Source organism: Ciconia boyciana, chromosome 4 (assembly GCF_034638445.1).
Source record: "Ciconia boyciana chromosome 4, ASM3463844v1, whole genome shotgun sequence".
Taxonomy (NCBI): domain Eukaryota; kingdom Metazoa; phylum Chordata; class Aves; order Ciconiiformes; family Ciconiidae; genus Ciconia; species Ciconia boyciana.
Window position 1 is genome coordinate 96119338 of NC_132937.1, and position 19963 is coordinate 96139300.

The 19963-nt window shown below is 38.8% G+C and overlaps 1 protein-coding gene across 2 annotated transcripts in view; it reads left to right on the forward strand.

Annotated features, from left to right (window-relative positions):
- Positions 1 to 19963, forward strand: part of VCAN (versican) — a 115747-nt gene that overhangs the window by 76994 nt on the left and 18790 nt on the right. For both annotated transcript variants that reach the window (XM_072860701.1, XM_072860702.1), the window contains exons 8-12: positions 1133 to 6652; positions 8828 to 8941; positions 11302 to 11415; positions 18321 to 18479; positions 19240 to 19322. In XM_072860701.1, coding sequence (XP_072716802.1) covers positions 1133 to 6652; positions 8828 to 8941; positions 11302 to 11415; positions 18321 to 18479; positions 19240 to 19322 — 5990 coding nt within the window. The remainder of the gene's footprint in view (positions 1 to 1132; positions 6653 to 8827; positions 8942 to 11301; positions 11416 to 18320; positions 18480 to 19239; positions 19323 to 19963) is intronic.

Below are 19963 nucleotides of genomic sequence, written 5' to 3' on the forward strand. Positions count from 1 at the left end.
AAACAATAATTTTGCTTTGGACAAAACAGTTATAAACGTAGATTCAGAAGAAAGATACAGTCATGGAATAAGATTTCAGCACAAAGTTTCCAGCTTCAAGTCAGTCAGCCAAGCCTGAAGTTTGCCTTTTTTCTGAGTTTGTTGTATCCTTTTTTTTTTTTTTTTTTTTTAATGACGGTAGCATCTATTGTGTGGAACAGAAGGTTTGAAGTAATGTTTGTGCTGAGAGGGCACATTTAAAAAGTGTCTATGGAATTTGGGATCATAAATCTTAGAGGAATTCATGAGGGCTTCTGGCACTAAAACCTTGTCCACTTAGAATTTCCTTCATTCTCTTTATCTGCTTGGCCACCTAGAAAAAAAATTGAGAGCTTTGCGATCTGTGGGAGTGTGTAAATAATTTAAAGTGAGTGGTGAGCAGAAGAAAATAGCTGGACTTTACTCATGTTACTGTCTCAATGGCAATTGATTTTTTAATCTGGGGTATTTTTTCTTATTTGCTTCATAACGCTTTATAATGCCAAATAGCAACAACTTTGTAAAGTGAGACATTATTTACTGACCTAGGGTCCAAGTGTAAAGAATAGAGCAATTGATGTAGTTTTTATGGTGTTCCTAGAAATTTGAATTACTCTATACCGAGAATAAGTGGAGTTGCAGAGGCATATTCTATAGGTCCTATTTTATTTTAGACTTTGCCTTGCTCAGCTTTGTCAAAGTTCAATTTTTGGTAAAGATAGCTAGTGTCTCAAATCCATGGAAACAGTTGCTGCAGGTTGGGACCAGTCTTTCGGTCTAAAAATGATTTTCATCTTATCCATTTCTTATCTCTGCTGAATAGCGTAGGATAAGTTAGCTCAGGTGTGGGTTTGGGACTAAACACGCATGGCAATTGACGGTAATACAAAATCAATGTGTTCAATATACACAAAGGCTTCAACTAGAAAGTCAAACACTGTGGTAGCATTTAACTTTGTGTCAATAGAAGAACACACTGAATTTACTATGTTTCATTTTGAATTTTTTTTGTTGTTTTTTTTCTCCTATGGATTTCTTGTACTTCATATGTCTACTATAACACGCAACCGTCACTGTCACTTAGGGATTATGAAAAGCTCTCTTTTTTTTGCAGATCATCCGGTGAATGAATTTTTGGATCTGTTCAGTCGCCACATGCTTCCTCATGCAATAGATGAACCCCACATTGATGCAGAATCAGCTCAGACTGAACCCTGTACTTCAGACTCAGTGCAGGATTCATCTGAATATATAATATTGGATCCTTTCTTTCCAAACTTTATAGACTTTGAAGAAGAAGAAGACTGTGAAAATACTACTGACGTTACAACTCCTCCAGCTTTGCAGTTCATCAATGGAAAGCAACAAGTTACTAGCGCACCTAAGAGCACAAAAGCTGAGGAAGCGAGAAGTGACCAAATTGAAAGCGTTGCACATTCCAAAAATGTAACCTTTTCACAAATCAATGAAACAAACACATTTATAATACCTGAAACTGAAGCTTCTGGTACTATGCAACCAAGCAAAGCTGGAGAAGTAATAGGGGCATTTGAAGTTACACAACCGACAGCAGATGTTGCAATGTTAGAACCCATTTATAGTGGTGAGTCAGAAGTTGCCACAACAGATAAATCAATAGCCATTACTTCTTCATATGAGCAGTCTCTTCAAAAAAATAAAGAGACCATAACATGGCATGGAACTGAGGAGAGCTCTACTAAAGATACAAAAAACTTGCTTTTGATTACTAGTGAATCTTCTGGAGATGGCTCCACTGAATCTGATTTATCCAGTTCTGTCTTCTCAGAAATTGTGACAATGTCAAGAAAAGAAGATGATGAAAAAAATTATAGTATAACTTCTGCTCCTGATGCATTTACTGTGGAAAGTTCTGCTGTAACTGCTTCTCTGGATGCAGTTTTTAATACTGCTACAGTAGGCATAGGTGTGAAAGACCTTATTCCAGAAGAGTCAACCCCTGCTCCAGGGGATCACAATAAATCAACTATTAAACTTAATGCAAATTCCCCTGTTGAAAATCTTCTGGAAACAAGTAGTCATACAGCAAAGCCTGAGATGAGTGCTTCTTCTTTTCTAGTTCTAGAAGGCTCTGGAGATGTAGAAGAGGACATCAGTGTAACTTCAGCCATGACAACGGAAACAGCAGTAACAGAAACATTTTCAATGCATGATATTTCTTTGGGCTCTGGCACAGTACTGCCAACAGAAATTTCTGTAACCATTTCAGGAATCACCTCTGCTTTGCCCAGAGGAATAAACACTCTTTATTCTGCTTCTGATCAAAGTTCTGAAGTAACTGTTGCCACCAATTCTGTGTCCGAGTTTATTACGGAAAAAGTAGTTGCCAGCTCTCTTGTAACTGAAAGGAATATTGAAGATGAAAAAGAAATACAGACCACTGTTTATTCAAGTCAGGAAAATTCAGCTACTGCTGCAGAGGGAAATTCGGAGTTGAATGAACATGGGAGCACTACTAGTGAAGTCAGAACTGTAAGTCAAGAGCCCACCCTGCTCAGAAAAACAGTACCGGTAACAGGTACCATAAGTTCTGAAATCAGAAAGGTCACCACTGTTCCTCTCTTGAGAGAGAAGAATCTTTTTATAAATGAAGGATCAGCAGAAGAACCAGCAGACATATTTTCAGGGGGTCCCACAAGAACAGTGGTAAGTACTGACTCCCCATTTATTGATGCAGGTTCTGGAGACATGGATGTTATCATTGAGTCTGCTACTTTGACTTCAGTTCCATTAAAGCCTGTCACTGAAACACAAACAGAAAAGCATGAAGGAAAAGTTTACAGCATAGATGATGCTTCACTGAAGAATGCGACAACAGAATATGAAGAACATGCAAAAACAGATGAATCAGCAATATCAGTTTCAAGTACTGGGTCAGATGGCTTGACAAAGGAGGCTGGAGTAGCAAGTCAGATATCCCAGGATGTGTTTAGTACAGGAAACCTGGGAGAACAAAACCAGGAAACACAACCAACTTACACAGCTCCTTCTGAAGTAAAATCTAGTCCTGCTTCTAGAAAAGAGGTCATATCTCATGTTGCACCAGGAGTTAAAACTGAAGATCTAGAAACAGGTGAGGTCACATCATCTCCAGAATCAGTGGTTAGTAACAGCCCTCATGACATCATGGTGACACATGCTACTGGCAGTATAAAAGCAGTAGCTGAATCTACAGAAAGCAAAAATGCAAAAGTTAGTTCTTCAACTGTCTCATTAGGCAAGATTCTCCTGATTGAGCATGGCTCTGGAGAAGATTTCAAAGGTGACAGCAGCACTACAAAACTAATGTCTAATGGACCTACTGAAGAAATACTTGGAAGTCATTTTTCATTTATTGATCCGGGATCTGGAGAAACAGACACATTCATTGAATCATTTGCAAAAACAACAGTTTCACCCACTGGGACACCAGAAACACGAGAGAAGTATGACAAAAAAGTTGTCAGCACACCATCTATGGATCATGCCTTCACTACCAAACCTGATGAGCTAGTCACAAGTACTGAACATGAAGAAACCACAATGGGAACTGTAACTGACATAAGAATGGAAAAGAAAACAATTGATGAACTGACAATGAGAGCTTTTACTACAAAGATTCCTTTGCTGGAAGACATACATTCTGGGGAAGACAGACCAAGGGAAATTTCATCAAAAGCTATAGAATCTTCTGAAGAAACAACAACAGACCCATTCCTTAAAAGTACACAGGCTAACTATGTACATCTGGAATTTTTAAGTGTTCCTACTGTCAGTCCGTATTCAGAAGAAAAGGAATTAGAAACTGAATCTGTTAAAAAAATACTTTTGCCATTTAATGATGACAGAGTAACTGAGCCTGTAAAGATTGAAAGGAAATACATAAGCTCTCCAGTTACAGATATAGAGCAAGAGGAGGAGTTGGTACAAAATATTTTCCCTACGAAAGATACTCCCAGACCACTCCTGACACCTAAAAAGGAAGAGCTAATGAATAATGAACTCATCAGTGATCCATTATTTTCAGGACAAGGATCAGGAGATGACCTTGCTGTTATTTCTTCTGTAGTGCCATTGGCTGTCAAAGAAATCATGAGTACTTCAAGTCCTCACACTTCTCATCCTGCAAATATGGGACCCAAACTTTCAACTGACAAAACACAAGACTTTGAAAGAGGAAGCACTGAATCAAATGCTGAAGTTAATGAAGAAGTTACAAGTGCTGTAACTGAGCTGCTGTCAGAAACAGAAGACCAGTTCCCCAGCTCAGTGATCACCAGTGCCCCAGCTTTAGCAGAAGAGAGTTCCAAGAGCTTCAGCTCTAAAGAGATTGAAGAGATGACACATTATTTTGTTGCAATTGAAGAACCTCACAATAAAGAAACTAACTATAGGAGAGGAGAAAATGAAACAGATAGGACAACAGCTACTTCTAAAGCTGTTTCTCAAGAGGAAACTTCACATTTGCTGATTAAAGATGGTGTAACTCCTGTTTCTGTAGTACTGAGTGGAACTCCTAATCTTGAAACAGAAGAATCGCTTGTAACAGCAACAACAAAAATGCCAGGCAGAATACTGCCTGAAAGCTCTGGAGAAGGATCTGGCTGGACTGGTGTTTTGGATTCATCTTCTCCTGATGTGTTTACTCATTTGTCAATACCCCCTGTGTCACAAGTAGAACTAAATGCTTCATCTAGTGTTCCTGGGGAAGTTTATTCTGAAGTTATGACAACAGAGGCACCGATAGATGGATCACAGACTGTGATAACAGGACTAGCATCCCTTTTTACAGAAGAAAAAGAGATCATGGCAAATCCATCTGCTGTTCAACCAAAGACAGCTTCATCAGAAGAACTAACAAGTGATACTGGGATATATGAGAAAATTATTCCCATGATTGATGATAAAAGAAGTGTTATATTGAATGTTTCTGTTTATGGTGATATTACACTAATTGAAGAACGACTTCAAATCCCATCAGAAGAAACAACTATTATAGACATGGATCACTCAAAATCAATGCCTGAAGATATAATAAGTGTGCAGACAATGCCAAATCCTGTCATACAATCAACATACGGTGGTGATGATAGCATGACAGCTGAAGGGGAGAAATATGGTTCAACACCTAAATTTTCCATAACCAAAGAGAAGACACTTGAATCTGGTGATAGTCTTTCTTTGACTACTTCCAGTCAGCCAAGCAGTGAATCAGTAACAGCTGGGCACAGACCAAAACCAGATGACAAGGATTTGGGTTCAGGGAATGCCATGAAGTTTGCAACAGAGACTCTCATCACTACAGAACTCTCTGAACTGGGCATTCTCCTTCCTACAGTACCATCACTGGCAAGTCCTCATGTGCCTCATGAGTCTAAACATGTTGTAACAAGCACAACAGAAGACACCTACGAGCTGAATACTTCAGCAGACAACCAAGTAATAGCAGATCAAAGTGAAACAATCTCTGTCTCTGGCTTTTCTGGAATGGGCCAAGAAGACCTGGATGATAAGCAGCCTGTGGTTCCTTCTCTTACACCAGTTTTAACTACTGAGACAGAAAAGGCTTTGACAACTGGCATGTTTGATGTAAGTATTGTCACCACACAGCGTACATCCCAACTGACAACTGTATCATCTAGCAAGAATGAAGAAAAGCATCCTACAGTATACACAAACACAAAATCAGCATCAGCAGAGTATGAAGAAACAGATTCAGTGAGCTTTTATTCTGTACCTCAAACTCCTAAATCGTCAGTAACTGTTCAGTTAGTTAATGGAGTATCTGAGTATCCTGAGGTAATCATTCCAAGTACATCATCATCGCAGGATTCAGATCAGTCAGGTCATTCATCAGCAGGAACCTTCAAAGAGGTCAGTTCTGATATTGCGGCAACATATAAACCACCCACTACAGAGCTTCTCGACAGAACAGAGTCTTCTCTGCTGGAGTTTTCTCCCAAGCCTGTTTCAGAAAGCTCAACTACTGAAAGTACTCCTCACTTTAATAGACTTGTAACAGACAGGACAGAGGAGACAGAAACCTCTGTAACTGATTTGGCTGTTGAGGAAGAAGCTACTGTTTCTGGAGATTCTCCATCAATACATGTCTTGCCTACTGCTTTTCTGAATTTTGGAGAAAGAGCAAGCACAGATGTTCCGAAAGTAAGCACAATAAAAGTTGAAGCTTCCTCAGGGAGAGTGAACAACCCCCGTCAAGAAGATGACAGGAGTACTGAGAGAGAGATGCCATGGCTTTTTTCCACACCTGTTTCAGATTCACCCAGTAGTGTTGAAAGTGAAGTATTTAAACCTGACCAGGAAGCGGTTACAATGCTAGCTTCACCTTCACAACCTTTGGATAGAAGCACGGAAACACAATCAGCTTTGTTTGGTCAAGAGGAGATCACAACAATTTCTTCTAACATTGCAACAAACAGCACTGCCCCCGGAAACAGTCTGTATCAAAATGAGCAGTCAACGATAAGCTCTGAGGAGCCAAATACTATTGAACTTGTAACTTCATCATTTTCCCTTCTGGAAGTCACTAATGGATCAGATTTCCTGATTGGCACCAGTGTGGGTTCAGTTGAAGGCACAGCAGTGCAAATTCCAGGTAACTTCCAAATATGATCACTGTTACATACCTTTGTTGTGATACTTATGCTGTGATATGTGTGTCTTAACTGTGGTAAGAGGTATGACAATCAGAGCACCGTGTGAAATAACAACAGAAGTTGTGAGCCTCAAGCTTTGAAGTCAGCATGATTGTAATCCCTATAAACTGGAGGAGGACAGGGGTACCAAAACTCAAGCTCAGTTACTTTTCCTGAGTACATCATGGAGCTCTGGATCAGACTTGAGGTGAACAGCCAGTTCTAAAAGACAGGAAGGTAACATTGATTGTCGTAGAGAATTCAGCTGTAATTATTTAATTTTCCAATTTCCAACAGATAATTTTGTCTGAAAGCTTTTCTGTGTTGGCATGATGGTAGTACTTATACAATTGGTTTATAGGTAGGGTTGTTTTATAACATCTTGCAGCTGACTGAGAGCAGATCTCTAGTGAGCATTTTAGGAATTTTCTATAAAAATTAACTTCTCTTAACCTACCAGCTAACTTTCCAGACAAGAGAAAACTGAGATTTCACATTTTCAGCCTGTCTGTAGCTTTCACTGGTTGATACAGTGTCTGTCTCGTATAAATTACAGATCTTTTTGTTAGATGTCGTTTGCCACAGTATTTTGTTTTACATAATGGTTATTAGGCACCATTTCACCAAATACACAGATGATGAAGGTAGAGTCAGTATGAGTAGCATTGCTTCAATTCATATTTCATCTAGATATAGCTGAGGAAAGAACTGAACTGGCTTAATTTTATAGGGTTTTCTATTTATTTTTCCTCAAATAATCCAGGTAGCTGTCAATTTGAAAATTTTACTGGGAAAATCTCCAGTCTGTAGTAACGCACAATAAACAGTGGTAGTAGTAACAGTAAACGCACAATAAACATTGTTAGGTGCTTAACATAGCCTCACGTTTGGGACTTCCAGTGATGCAGTCCTAAAACAAGCCCCCTATTTCATGGATATGATCAGATTCTTTTCAAAACCTCCAAAGTGAGATCCTGCCCACTTAATTACATTCCCAAACTTATGTAGATGGGATTTTCTTCTGGAGGCTTTCAACTGAACCTTCTGCTTTCCAGTGACTAGATAGGGAACTTGGTACTTTAAAAAGACTTCTTTGAACATCTAACTTGCAAGGGTAAAATAGATATTATTTGTCTTTTATTTCATAAACCATAGTCAGATTGTTTTGGAAAAATGTAACAAAAAATCTAAACTTTTCTCATGTCTCTGAATTAACTTAGGTTACAGAACTCTCTTACCCATTTCAAAGCTAGGGCTTTCTTCTTGTATCCCAGAAGGACTGTCTTCATGATTTTCCTCTAACTCTGAGAAGCTAATACTTAGAAATGGTTATCTAGTGCGTACTTGTTTGTGTGAATGATTGCTCCTAGGCATTAAATCAAATGCAAATACCTAGGTATCTAAACTCAGTTGAAATAAACATCACTAGAAGGCATAAAGCTCTGCAAGGAAAAGCTATTTAAATGGTAACTCCCATAACAACTGAGGATTTCACAGCAGGTAAGCCTTTATTTTAATGTTTAGTTCAGTTATGAATGTATTCAGTACCTTTATTTGTATTCTTGAAATGTGTTTTTAAGAAAGACAGATGGGAAATATGCATGTGTGAAAACATCCTTTCAAAGAAATAAGACTTTGTGGGCATTGATTGATTAAATATAACAAAGTGAAACAACAGCAGCCAGCCAGTATGTTCTGTGTACCCAATCATTCCACATAAACTAACCCTGTTCAAAAAAAAGCAGCATTTTCCATTCATTTTGCATATGTTTAACTGTTTTCAGCTATAATTAATTGTCATGTCATGCAAACTAAATCCTCAATAGAATATCATGACTGCCAAATATAATACAAATTGCTATGAAAAAATGTAATTCTGAAAATTATTTATACTGGTTCATAGTAAATGCCATGTTGTTGTTAAAGTTGAAAATAGTGATGCCTGAAAATAAGCTTTACTATTTTACAAAACTTTTATTCTTACTAGTCTATTATGTTAATAGAGTTTCTGTAACTACAGTAAAGCCTGCAACATCAATGCAGAAATGAAGGAAGATTTCTTCTTCCAAAAAATCAAAAAGACACCAGTTCCTTGAAACTACAGAGTCAAATTTCTTTTTCTACTTGTTTAACAGGCCAAGATCCATGCAAAAGCAATCCCTGCCTTAATGGTGGTACCTGCTATCCACGTGGTTCATTTTACATCTGCACATGTTTGCCAGGTTTCAATGGTGAGCAGTGTGAATTAGGTAAGCTGATGCCGTCTAGATACTGATTAAGTTGAGTATAAATTTTTCATACATGAGATCTGCACAAGTGGTGTGTTTTGAAATTGAAGAATACATAGACACTTGAAAAATTCTACAGTGAGGCTTTACTTAAGAAGAGAACAATAAAATGAAGGAGGTCCACTTACCCCTTTTCTCTCTCCCCATAAAGTGCACAGATGTGTATGCACACAAACATAAGAGAATTGTAAATCAACTACATGACCTAGAATTCATAACATTAAATTCATAAATACATCAAATAAAACCAAATAAACATTAATATTTGGGATAGTTCTTAAAAGCTTTGTGTAATTATTTGAAAGGGTGGTAAAATAAACTAATCCCAAATGTGGGAAGCTGAGCACTGAATGCCAGCTTGATATTTTTTTCAAGGAAAATGTAAATATGATCATAATCTTATATAACTTTGGTATAAATTAGTATTTTGGTAACTTTTCTAGCTGAGGACCTCTTCAAGCTGCCTGTGACATCTGTGTTTACCTGCTATGACTGTAGGTTTCAAGAGACTTACCAGTACAGTTCAGAATAACCAGCTTTTCCTTCCAACCAGCAAGCCAAAGTATGATAAAAGTGGTAGTTTGGCTGTTTAGTGTAGAGCTGGTTTAGGCTTTTGAAAAGTTGTAAATTTCATTCCGTGATGAATACCATGGATTTGCCTGTTACACAGTTGCCTGCCAAATTTAAAAGAAAAAAACTAATTCAATGTTGCTAAAATGAATTCAACTCATCCTGTATAGCTTGGGAGAAAAAAAAATCACCCCCCCAAAGGTTGATATCAGTGCAGCATAATTGTCAGGATTACTATGGTTTTATTTGTGTTCTGCAAGACAGTATGCGATTAAAAAAATAATTAGCCAGTGTTTTTTTCTGCTTTCCTAGCTCATGCTTATGACTTTGCTAGTTCCCTACTGGGTTGTTGCTGGTAGATATCAAGTTTTAGATGGTACATCTTAAGTCTTCTTCTTTGTCAAGGAATATGGCATCCCCTGGTTGCAAAACGGAGGTCAGAGATGATAATTTTCTCTTTTTTTCAGATTATAAAAGAATAATCTGGCCACTTCTTGTCCCCTAGAACTCTTAGTGGCTTATTAACAAATTGGAGTAGGACACACCATGGCCAGTTGCCACATAGATATATGTTTTGTGGTGCTTAAGAAAGTAAACCTCAGCATTTTTAGTCCTGGATTGAGGGATATTCTGTACATAAGGCATAAAATGTTGATTTGAGAGCTTTCCAAATGACTGGAACAAATGAGACCAGCATAAAATTTTAACAGAAGTTGTTCTTTTAAATAAAAATATTTTTAGAAAAGCCTTTCACAAGATGCAGCAATTATTCCTAGGATTGCACAACTGTTTGTTGGTTTGTTGATATGTTTAACTTCTCTCTTATATTTTAAGTCAGTCACTACCAGCAGTTCACTTTGGACTAAGATGTTTGCAAAATCTGCGTTGAAGTTTAAGCTGTGATTGTTTCAGAGGAACAGAATTAGAAAACACCATATGATCTTTACAAAGAGACGTACTAGTTTATAATCTGTGCAAATACATGCACAGAGTAATTATATTAAATTAAGTAGTGCTCCAATTTAAAAGGTGAAGACAAAGTATTTTAGCAGCCAGAGGAGTGGGGGAGAGAAATGTTATTTGTTTACTCTAGAGCCATAGGCTCAGCAGTAAACCTGTGTATGACTATGAATGTTACTATCTGACTGGTCATTTAGTGAGATTGCCTTTATGATGCTTTGTCCTTATCTTGATAAGATTAGACAAGGAAGAAATGAGAAATGCAAACCAATAAGATGCCAGGGCATGCTGCTTTGCAGACTGAAATTAGCAGTCTGTTTGATGGTATATGATAAGATTTCCAATATTTAAGATTCATGAAGATATTTGAGGTCTCCAGTACTTGATGAGAATTTTTTGTGCCATGGTCACACACGCAAGTCAAATTTTCCGCCAGTACAGGAAAATACTACACAGTGCACAGTATCACTTCCTTCTCAGCTACACAATGAGGAATTGAAGGCCTAGATTTTAGAAATTAACTCAGGAGTCAGAGTGCAAGATATAAAATTGTGGTTCAGTAATGTCACATTTCCTGAGGAAACTGCTTCTTGGCTTGTGGATGAAAAGAAAGGAAGACTGTGCATAGTGAAATCAGTTATCATGCAAATAAACCGGTCACTTGGATCTTTTGCAATACTTCATTATTCTGGATTGAACTGGTCCTAGTAAGAAGTATGACTAAGGCTGAAGAACATTTCCCTTCTAGGAGGTGGGTGGATTATAAAAACACTTTTATCTTTATGTTGTAGATATCGATGAATGCCAGTCTAACCCATGCCGGAATGGAGCCACGTGTATAGATGGCCTCAATACCTTTACTTGCTTGTGTCTGCCAAGCTATATAGGTGCTCTCTGTGAACAAGGTAAGGTGTATTCTTTAATCTATGGTGATCAAGGTCATCTGTTTCCATTTCAACACCATTCTGGAGTAACTAGGCAGAGCCTCCTAAAGATGAGAGGATGGAAGAAACTGTTAAAATCTATGGAGAGTCATCAGTGATGAGGAGAGGTTATAATTTTTGAGTATGTCAGACTCCCATGATTTGTGGCTCAGGACTTTTTGTTTAAGGTTACATCTGCATCACTTTTTGCAGATGGATGAGAGCAAACTCTATCCACATGCTAACCTCACTGGAAGTCACATTACTGCTGTACCGAATATAAACTGATATATTGGGCAGTTTCTGTGTCAAAATAACAACAGCCGTACAGTTTTCAGGTGGCTCCAAGGCAAGCACAGCCTGCTCATATTGGAAGGAACTACTGGGAAGACACATACGAGGTTGTCTCATTACTGTAGTGATGCTTATGGGGTAATGAGTGGGAGCAGAGTTACTCTCTGACCAAGCTTCTGTCTTAAAAAATTATATACAGTGTGAAAGACATATCCCATCACTTCCAACAAGCATCACTGGAAAGCAGGAATAGTCTACTGAATATGCCAGATTATGTACCCATCCACTGGGGACCACAGCCTTGACAACTTCATCCCAGAATTTTCAAACTGATTTTTCCTTTGATTATTTTAGAAAAAGTAGGTGCAGGATCACAATTACAAGGAAGGGGTAAAAGGGTTTCTAAACTGGACAGCTGAAATCAGATTAAACATCCAAGTCTCTGTAATTGTTAGAACACTGCCTACAAGAAATCCCACTGTATTTACAAGAAATATTTACAATGCAAGATGCTTACTCAATATGTGCATGTAGGAGGAGAAACAGGGTGCAAAATCTGTTCTGTCAGTAAAATTAATGAAGGCATTTCCATGGGAAAAAGAAACGGTGTTTTAAAGTGTGCTTTCTAAAGCTTACGAAAATACTTTTCTCTTTTTCTTCAAGCTGAGTGGTTTTGGTCACAGGTGAATGAGCTAGACCTTTGGATTTGTTTAATATTGTGTATTTTCATGTTTGTTTCTCATCTTCAGTGAAAGGCAGTTTGCAAACTCTTTCAGCTCAACCTATAGAGATTTGTTTGTTAGAGCTGAAAACTCTCAAAGCTGACCAGCTCCAGCACTTTTAACTGTTTAACTTTTTCAGTAGTCTGGCTAACCTTGTAATTTTAAATGACTTCCTGAATCTGTTCTCCAAAATTATAAGTTGACAGTGTTTTCACAACAAAAGAAATAAATGTTCTCACTCCCTTCCTCCTCACCTTCATTCCAGCAAATCCATAGTAGCGAGTGGCTCTGAGTACCGTGGTAGCTTTAAGCTGCTTTTTATGACCAACCTGAGAGCGCATTTTAGGTGGTTAATGGGAACATTTCCTAGTTTGTCAATCAGAACCAGAGCCCTGCTCACTCAGCTTTGGAATTTAAATTTCCTCCACTTAAAGTCCTGCAGTGGTTTGGGACTTGGGAAAAGCATTTAGTGCCAAATTTCCACTCCACCAGACAAAATAAAACTGTGTTGGCAATTCAGACACGGTTGTCTGGCAAGCAGGCTTTATTTCAAGGCACCAGTCCTGACCTCACTAGATTTAAAGACCAGCCAGAACGACAGAATGCGTACCTCGGTGCCACAGGAAAGGTGGAGTTGAGCACACCAAGATTATATTTCATTACTCTTTTTTTTTCTCCAATATATACTATTCATTCTAGAAAGCTTTGAAAAAAGTCAGGCTGAAGGGCTTTCTTAGGCACAGTGCTGAGTATTCAAAATGCCATGGAAGGGAATGGAAGCAGTGAGCGTGCACTGCCTCTGGAAATGAAGCTCAAAGTAGGAGACAACTCCACTGCATCCTGGTCCCACAACACTGGTGTAGAAAACACGTAGAGCTCAGAATTTCACTTAAATGCCCCTGTGAGACTTTTCTAGACTAAGGGATCTTCGGCTGATGTATTACGCCTGTGTCAGCATTAGCAGGGGATGTGACCAGAGGACAGTGCAGCTGCACATCAGGGAGCTCCGGCAGATGGTAGAAGTTAGAGGAGCCTTCAGGGTGATCTAACCTAGGGTGAGGGAAATCAATCCTGAGACTCAGTGAGCTGTAATTGGCTCCCTGACAGCCGTTTTTCTTGCCAGGTGGAAACAGTTCAGCAGACAATCTGAGCCCAGGAACTTCTTCCTGAAGAGAGCTAAAGTTGTCTGATGTTAGAAATAGAGCAGCTGAGGGTGTTTCCTTTTTAAACTAGATTGGTAGCTCAGTAAGTCAGCATCACTTCTGGTTCAGACTAGATTAAAAGTGAGTGGAATACCTCTATTAGATAATACTCTCTTTTGCCCAACACATGTATCTTTTCAAAGTACAGATGCATATTCTGCATGCCACTTGGTGACATTTGAACATCACTTCTTAAAATGCAGAAATATCCCAAAAACACTTTTTCAAAGGGCGATTGCAGGCTACAGTAGATCTTGATGCAGTCTTATCCTGGGGGAGCCATCAGTCTTTCCATTGTCACCCCTCTGTGAAAAGCCCTTATGAGAGCTCTCGGTGTCCAGTTAAATGAGCCCAGAGCTCAGATCCTCCCAGTTGTGCTGCCTGAAGCGTTGCTTTGCAAGCTCCATGTTTGGGGAAAGAGGGGAGGAGGGTTGTTTGATACCCTGTCTCACACCAGGCTGGTGGAAGCAACGGTAGAAAGTAGTCCCCAGGGACCAGTGTGGTACATGAAAGTCTGCGGCTGTTGTTGCATTATCTGGCCATCTGTATTTGTGGTAAGGAGTACCTTACTTCATGAATAGTGACATGGGAAAACATGAGAAAATGGTAGAGACTTGCAATTTGAACCTCAGTTTCAAGAAGTGTTCTTTATGAGAACTGGATGAGCATTTGTTTAGATTTTCCTCTTCCTTCCTTGGCTGGATAGAGTTTCCTTCTATTTTTCTCCTTTTGCTGTTATAACTGGTGCCTACCTGCTTTCAAGGAACGGTGTTTGTGTTTTAAACTTAAGGTTTGGCTTTCTCTGCTGCAGGATCTCTGCAGGCGCACCTATGCTAGCCTGTTTACCAAATGCAGCTGCATGCACAGACCTGTGTGCCAAAATGGCACATACGTGTTTGTTACGGGACATGCCTCCTTGGGATAATACAACCAGCTGTTCTCTTCCAGGTTCTGAAAACAAAACAGCTGGGTTTTTTAATCATCATATCAGGAACAATGTTTTTTTATAACCCAAGTTAATTGTTCAAATGTCTGTGATTACTCTGGTCTCATTTGATTCACTTTGTTCCCAGGGCTTGGTAGCTTGGGATGGAAGTATTTGAGAAGGACTCAGTGCAAAGATACTTTCTGAAAACAGATGGTCTCTAACTGATGTCTTTCAGCTGAGAAGGGATTATTTTGAATATTTACCAGAGAAATGGTTTCTCCTCGAGATGTGTGGGCTAATGGGCCTCAGGCATTTGTTCATTAGCTGAAGGCAGACAGTCACAGATGAAATTCACAGCTGAGTAAGACTCTCATTATGTTCTAGTACCTGTGTTTCGGTCTTTATTTTCTTTAAGCCTCTTATGGAATTTCTTTAAAGACAAGGGACTTATTGTCAGCAGCTTATTGCAGCTGTTGAAAAAGTGGTACCTATCTATGTTTTAAACTTACAGAGAACTTTTTTTTTAATGCAGTGTTTAGAGATGTTGTTATACATATACAATTGCAGTTACAGAGAACAGAAGTTGTATAAGTAACTCCTTGCACACATCACTGAAAAAGCCTGTAAATTGTCATAAATCTTAAGACTAGTCAGTCAACTTTTAAAACACCATAAATATGGCAAGCAGTGTTTCAGTCTTTCCATCGTGTTCTGGAATAAGGTTACGGAAAGCTGTGATTACCTCCCTGGATAAGTATAGAATGAACATGGACTATTGTATTCAGTCAGTGCTTGCCCCTACTCTGCTCACAGGTGATCAGGTCAGAAAATTTACAGCCACCTGCAATTAGACTTTACTGGTTCAGTAAAAGCATTAAAAACTTAGACCCATGTGGAGCCCTTACCTTTGTGTCACCCTTTCAGCTTTGTTAATGTAGTAAGATACACACACGCAGGACAAAGCACTGCAGCAATTAAACAGTCCCCACATTTTTACTTGCCTGGTTTACATTTTTAATCCTCTAGCCTCCTGACTCTCCCTTTCCCCATTCCTTTTTCCCCTCTTCTCATCAACTTCTCAAAAAAAAAAAAAAAATCCTCTCTTCCCCATCTAAAAATCCTCTGTATTCTATAGCCATCAGCCCTGTCTTTTTCTGTCTTTGTAGATTTGGGTTAGAAACAGGTGCAGAAGAAGTTATTCAACTTTTCCCCTTTGGAAAACAAAATGCCATTTTGGATAGGAGAGAGGAGTGGTATGTGCACTGCAGTGCATGCATTTCAACTAAGAGTACCTATGTCACTGTTTGGCATCCTCTATTTTAAGAAGATAAATTTTGTTATTTATGATTCATGCTCGGGCCATTATATCTCATTCTTTGAACCCAGTCTTCTAGGTTTTGTGTTTTCAAGCCTCTTTGCCTCCCCCATGTGCCTTTCAGCAGATCTTCTCTCGAATTGTGCACTTCTTCCTTAGCAGAGGCCAGGGAAGGCTTGATTAGAATAGCCTGGAAATGCTCTCTGGCCATGATTTTCTCAGCATGCAATGCTGCTTGCTGTTATCTGACTTCTTTCCTGTGGGACAAGGGAGGCCCTGAACAAGAAGAATAATAAAATCTTAAGTGCCTTCGCAAAGGACATAGCACTCTTAGTCAGCATTGTGTGGTTAAACAAATGTTCTAGAAAGCCAAAGGCAGACTAAACTTTAAAATGGCCTAGATGCCAGAGATTAAAGCTGTATCTGCAGCCTGCACCTCATACAGAATACAAAGAGGGAAAAGATAACGAACTACCAAGTTGGTAGTATAGATTACATTCCTTTTTCATAGCTGGGATTACTCAAGGCACAAGCAGTTTTCTACAGCTTAACTTGTTGAAAATAGAAGAGAGATAATCAGTGTAAACTCTATTATGCATTTGTATTTGGCACATTTATGTCTGTACTGATGAATTCTAGAAAATGATTTTGGTAGCAGACTCCAAAGACAATGACTGCTGCATTATTAGTGTTGCCAGGAATTGTCAGAGAAATTCTGTTAAGCGTCCAAAGTGATAAGTTTGCACTTTTAAATCCATTTATGTACATGTAAAGTCTAGTTTTTATCTTGGGAGATTTAAAAACTTTAACAAAAAAAATAGACACTTTGGTGCTTCGGGATGTGGATGGCCTCTTCCTGCTATGAATTAAGAACCAGCCTTGTGTTGTGAAAAAATTATTCCACAATTGTCTTTCAGGTGGTAGCTGCTCAAACCTAAGAAATATCATAGTTAAATAATTTGCAGTCATATGTCATTGGCATATTCTGTCATATTTGGCTTTTTCTGTACTAATGCAAGAGCCCCTTTGGCCAAAGCATATTATTGACTGTTGACTATATTGACTTACTGAAAATAAGAAATCCAATTTCATACCCAGAACATATCTATACCTCTGGAAAGGCCAGACAGTTGCTTCCAGACACAGTTTTGTTTGAGGATTGATAAAACTGGGTGGGAAGTGGCAAATTCCTGTTTGGTGGGTGGGGAAGGCCAAGCTTTGTCTTTCTGTTCTTCAACATCTGGCAACTGAAGCCTTTCAGGGTGAGCCATCATGTACTTAGCTGGAACCAGCTGTAGTCAGAACAAGCTGTAATCTTCTGCTGAAGTGTCCTTTATGATGCCATTTCATCTGCCATAACTCAAAACAATCTGAGTTTTCCCTATTATTTCTCCATTCCTCCCTAAAACACTCTCTTCTCAGTGGCAAGTTCTTCTTGGCATCAAGCACAGCTCAGACACATTCAGGCATCGTATTTATTATGCCCATCTTATTAATACTGATTTTTTTGTCTGTGATTCATTCTTGCAGTGTTGGTGCAGAAGCAAATTTGGAAACAGAACTTTGTTGTTTCTTGCCATCTATTCTGTTTATGGCTGCCTAACCTTGACAAAATAATTAACGCCAAATCCACGGATTGTTACTGTTCCAAGGCTCGTGTTTATGTCTCTTTAGATGAAAGGATATACTGGCTGATGTGAACTTCTGTCTATTATGCATTCTTATCAGTACCATCCCTCATACAAGCACAGGCAATGTGCATTTCATTACTTTGTATTTCAGGTTTACAGCCTTCTTTAGAAACTAATGCCTAAAGTTTATTAAGTTAGACTTTGTCAAGGAAGATGGGTTTTGGAGGAGGATTTGGAGGGGTAAGTTCAGAAAGGTAATACTGCAGTTTTGCATCTGTGGACTGAACAATCACAAGGACTTTCCTTCATATTATTTTCAGTTATCAGTTTCTTCCAAACCAAGGTAATTCAGTACAGTCACTCAAACAACTATTTGGCCTTGCAAATAAAAATTCCCGTCCCCATATACGGATTCAGAAAACTCAGATGAAATGTAGACTGAAATGCAGTCCAACATCCAGGCATTTCATTCATCCAGAATTACGGACTGAAGATGTCCTCCTGAGATTGTCCAGATTCAGCACAATTCGATCAGTGGAAGTTCACAAAGTTGCCAGTTGCAACTATACTCCTTACATAAGTAATATTCTTGCAGCTTATACTGAAACTGGGTAAACAGAAATACCTGAAAATGTAATGAGGTCTCAAGGATGAGTGTTGATTTTTTGCATTTCTACCGCTTAACGGGTGGGTATCTTCTTGAACCTTTGCCCTGCAGAAAATCCATCCGCTTGCATGAAACATGTCTGTGTTTCACACCCATTGACAGACATGTGATTTATTTGTTTGTTACAGACACGGAGACCTGTGATTATGGCTGGCACAAGTTCCAAGGACAGTGCTACAAATACTTTGCCCATCGGCGTACATGGGACACGGCTGAAAGGGAATGCCGTCTCCAGGGAGCACACTTGACAAGCATCTTGTCTCATGAGGAGCAGATCTTTGTGAACCGTATGTACTGTTAGGAATCCTCTAAACAAGAGCGGGCAATGAGAATTCAGAGCTAGTGAAATATCCTCTTGATCACTCAGCTTTTACACCTCTGTCTTAAAATATACTTTCGGAATGTTTAAAAGACACACTTTGTGTTCTTCATGTTTACTTTTGCAGTCAATGCAAGTTCCCTATCACTATTAAGTTATTATTTGTTACATAGAAAATACTTTGGTTTTGAGGAAGAGAACAGGAACTATGGTTTTGGCATTGGAAACTCATGAAACATTTTTTTCTGGAGGCTTTAGATTTTTTGTGCACCTGACATCAGTGACTATGCCACCATTTATTGTATTAGGTAGCATAAAGAAATAGTTCCTATATGTTGTGTTGCACAATCTAGACAACACTGGTCACAGCCTAACCGGAACCTGAAAAATGTACATTAAAATATGTGGTTTTATTATTTTAATCTTTTTTGCTTTTTTTTTCTCCCCTTCATATGCATTCAGATAGGAAACTAATCTGTTTTCTTTGGGAGACATCATCAGGAGGGAAAAGACAGGATTGTTTAAAACTGTTAGATGAGAATCTGCATTTTTATAGACATCCCAAAATTGAAAAGATGAAAAACAGCCTGTAAATAGTTGTTTGCATAACGAGTGGAAGAATCTTAACAGGATGTCTGATTCATTCTGTGCAAATTCTTTTTATTTTCTTTGGTGAAATCTCTTCCATTTATGGGAAGGTTAATAAAAATATCTTTCTGGTTCCTTAGGTATTGGGCATGACTACCAGTGGATTGGCCTCAATGACAAGATGTTTGAGCGTGATTTCCGCTGGACTGATGGTAGCCCACTGGTAAGATGCCTTTGAAATGAAATCACTCATTCATTTCTTTTTGTGGTGGCTTATCAAATTCCCACCAGCAATGAGGGAAGTTGCATGAAAAAATGCAGTCACTAAATATGCACCCAAGCAAACAGCCAGCAAACTCTTGTTTCGTGATAACTACTATTTTGTGGTGAAATTTTATTCTTAGTTCTTATTATTGTATGTGTGGGAGCTCTCAAAGCTTCCAAACAGAAAACTCAAAAAGTCTGAGATAGTAATTTAAGGGTCTCTGCTGGGGCTGCTTTGTGCTCTTCTGGTCTTATGCAAGGACACATGTGGCAATTCTCCTCTCCTTTCCGTATATGGAGCAGAATGCATTTTTCAGAAGTGGATATGGCATTCAAGCTCTTGCATTCACTGGGTCTGTCAGAGTGCACAAAGGAGCCTCTCAAGTATTGTTGGCAGTATGGCAACATGGCATACTAGTCTGTATGGCAGGTCTACAGCTAGGATGGAGAAGCAGCCATCCTTAGGTGGTTCAGGAGGCCTGTAACCAGTAATCTGTCCATAAAATTTTAAGATGCTGTTGATACCTCTTATTGCCTTAAAACAAGAAGGAAAATCAGCAGGAGAGGGAGAACACTCTACCCACCTTTAACTAACCTAAA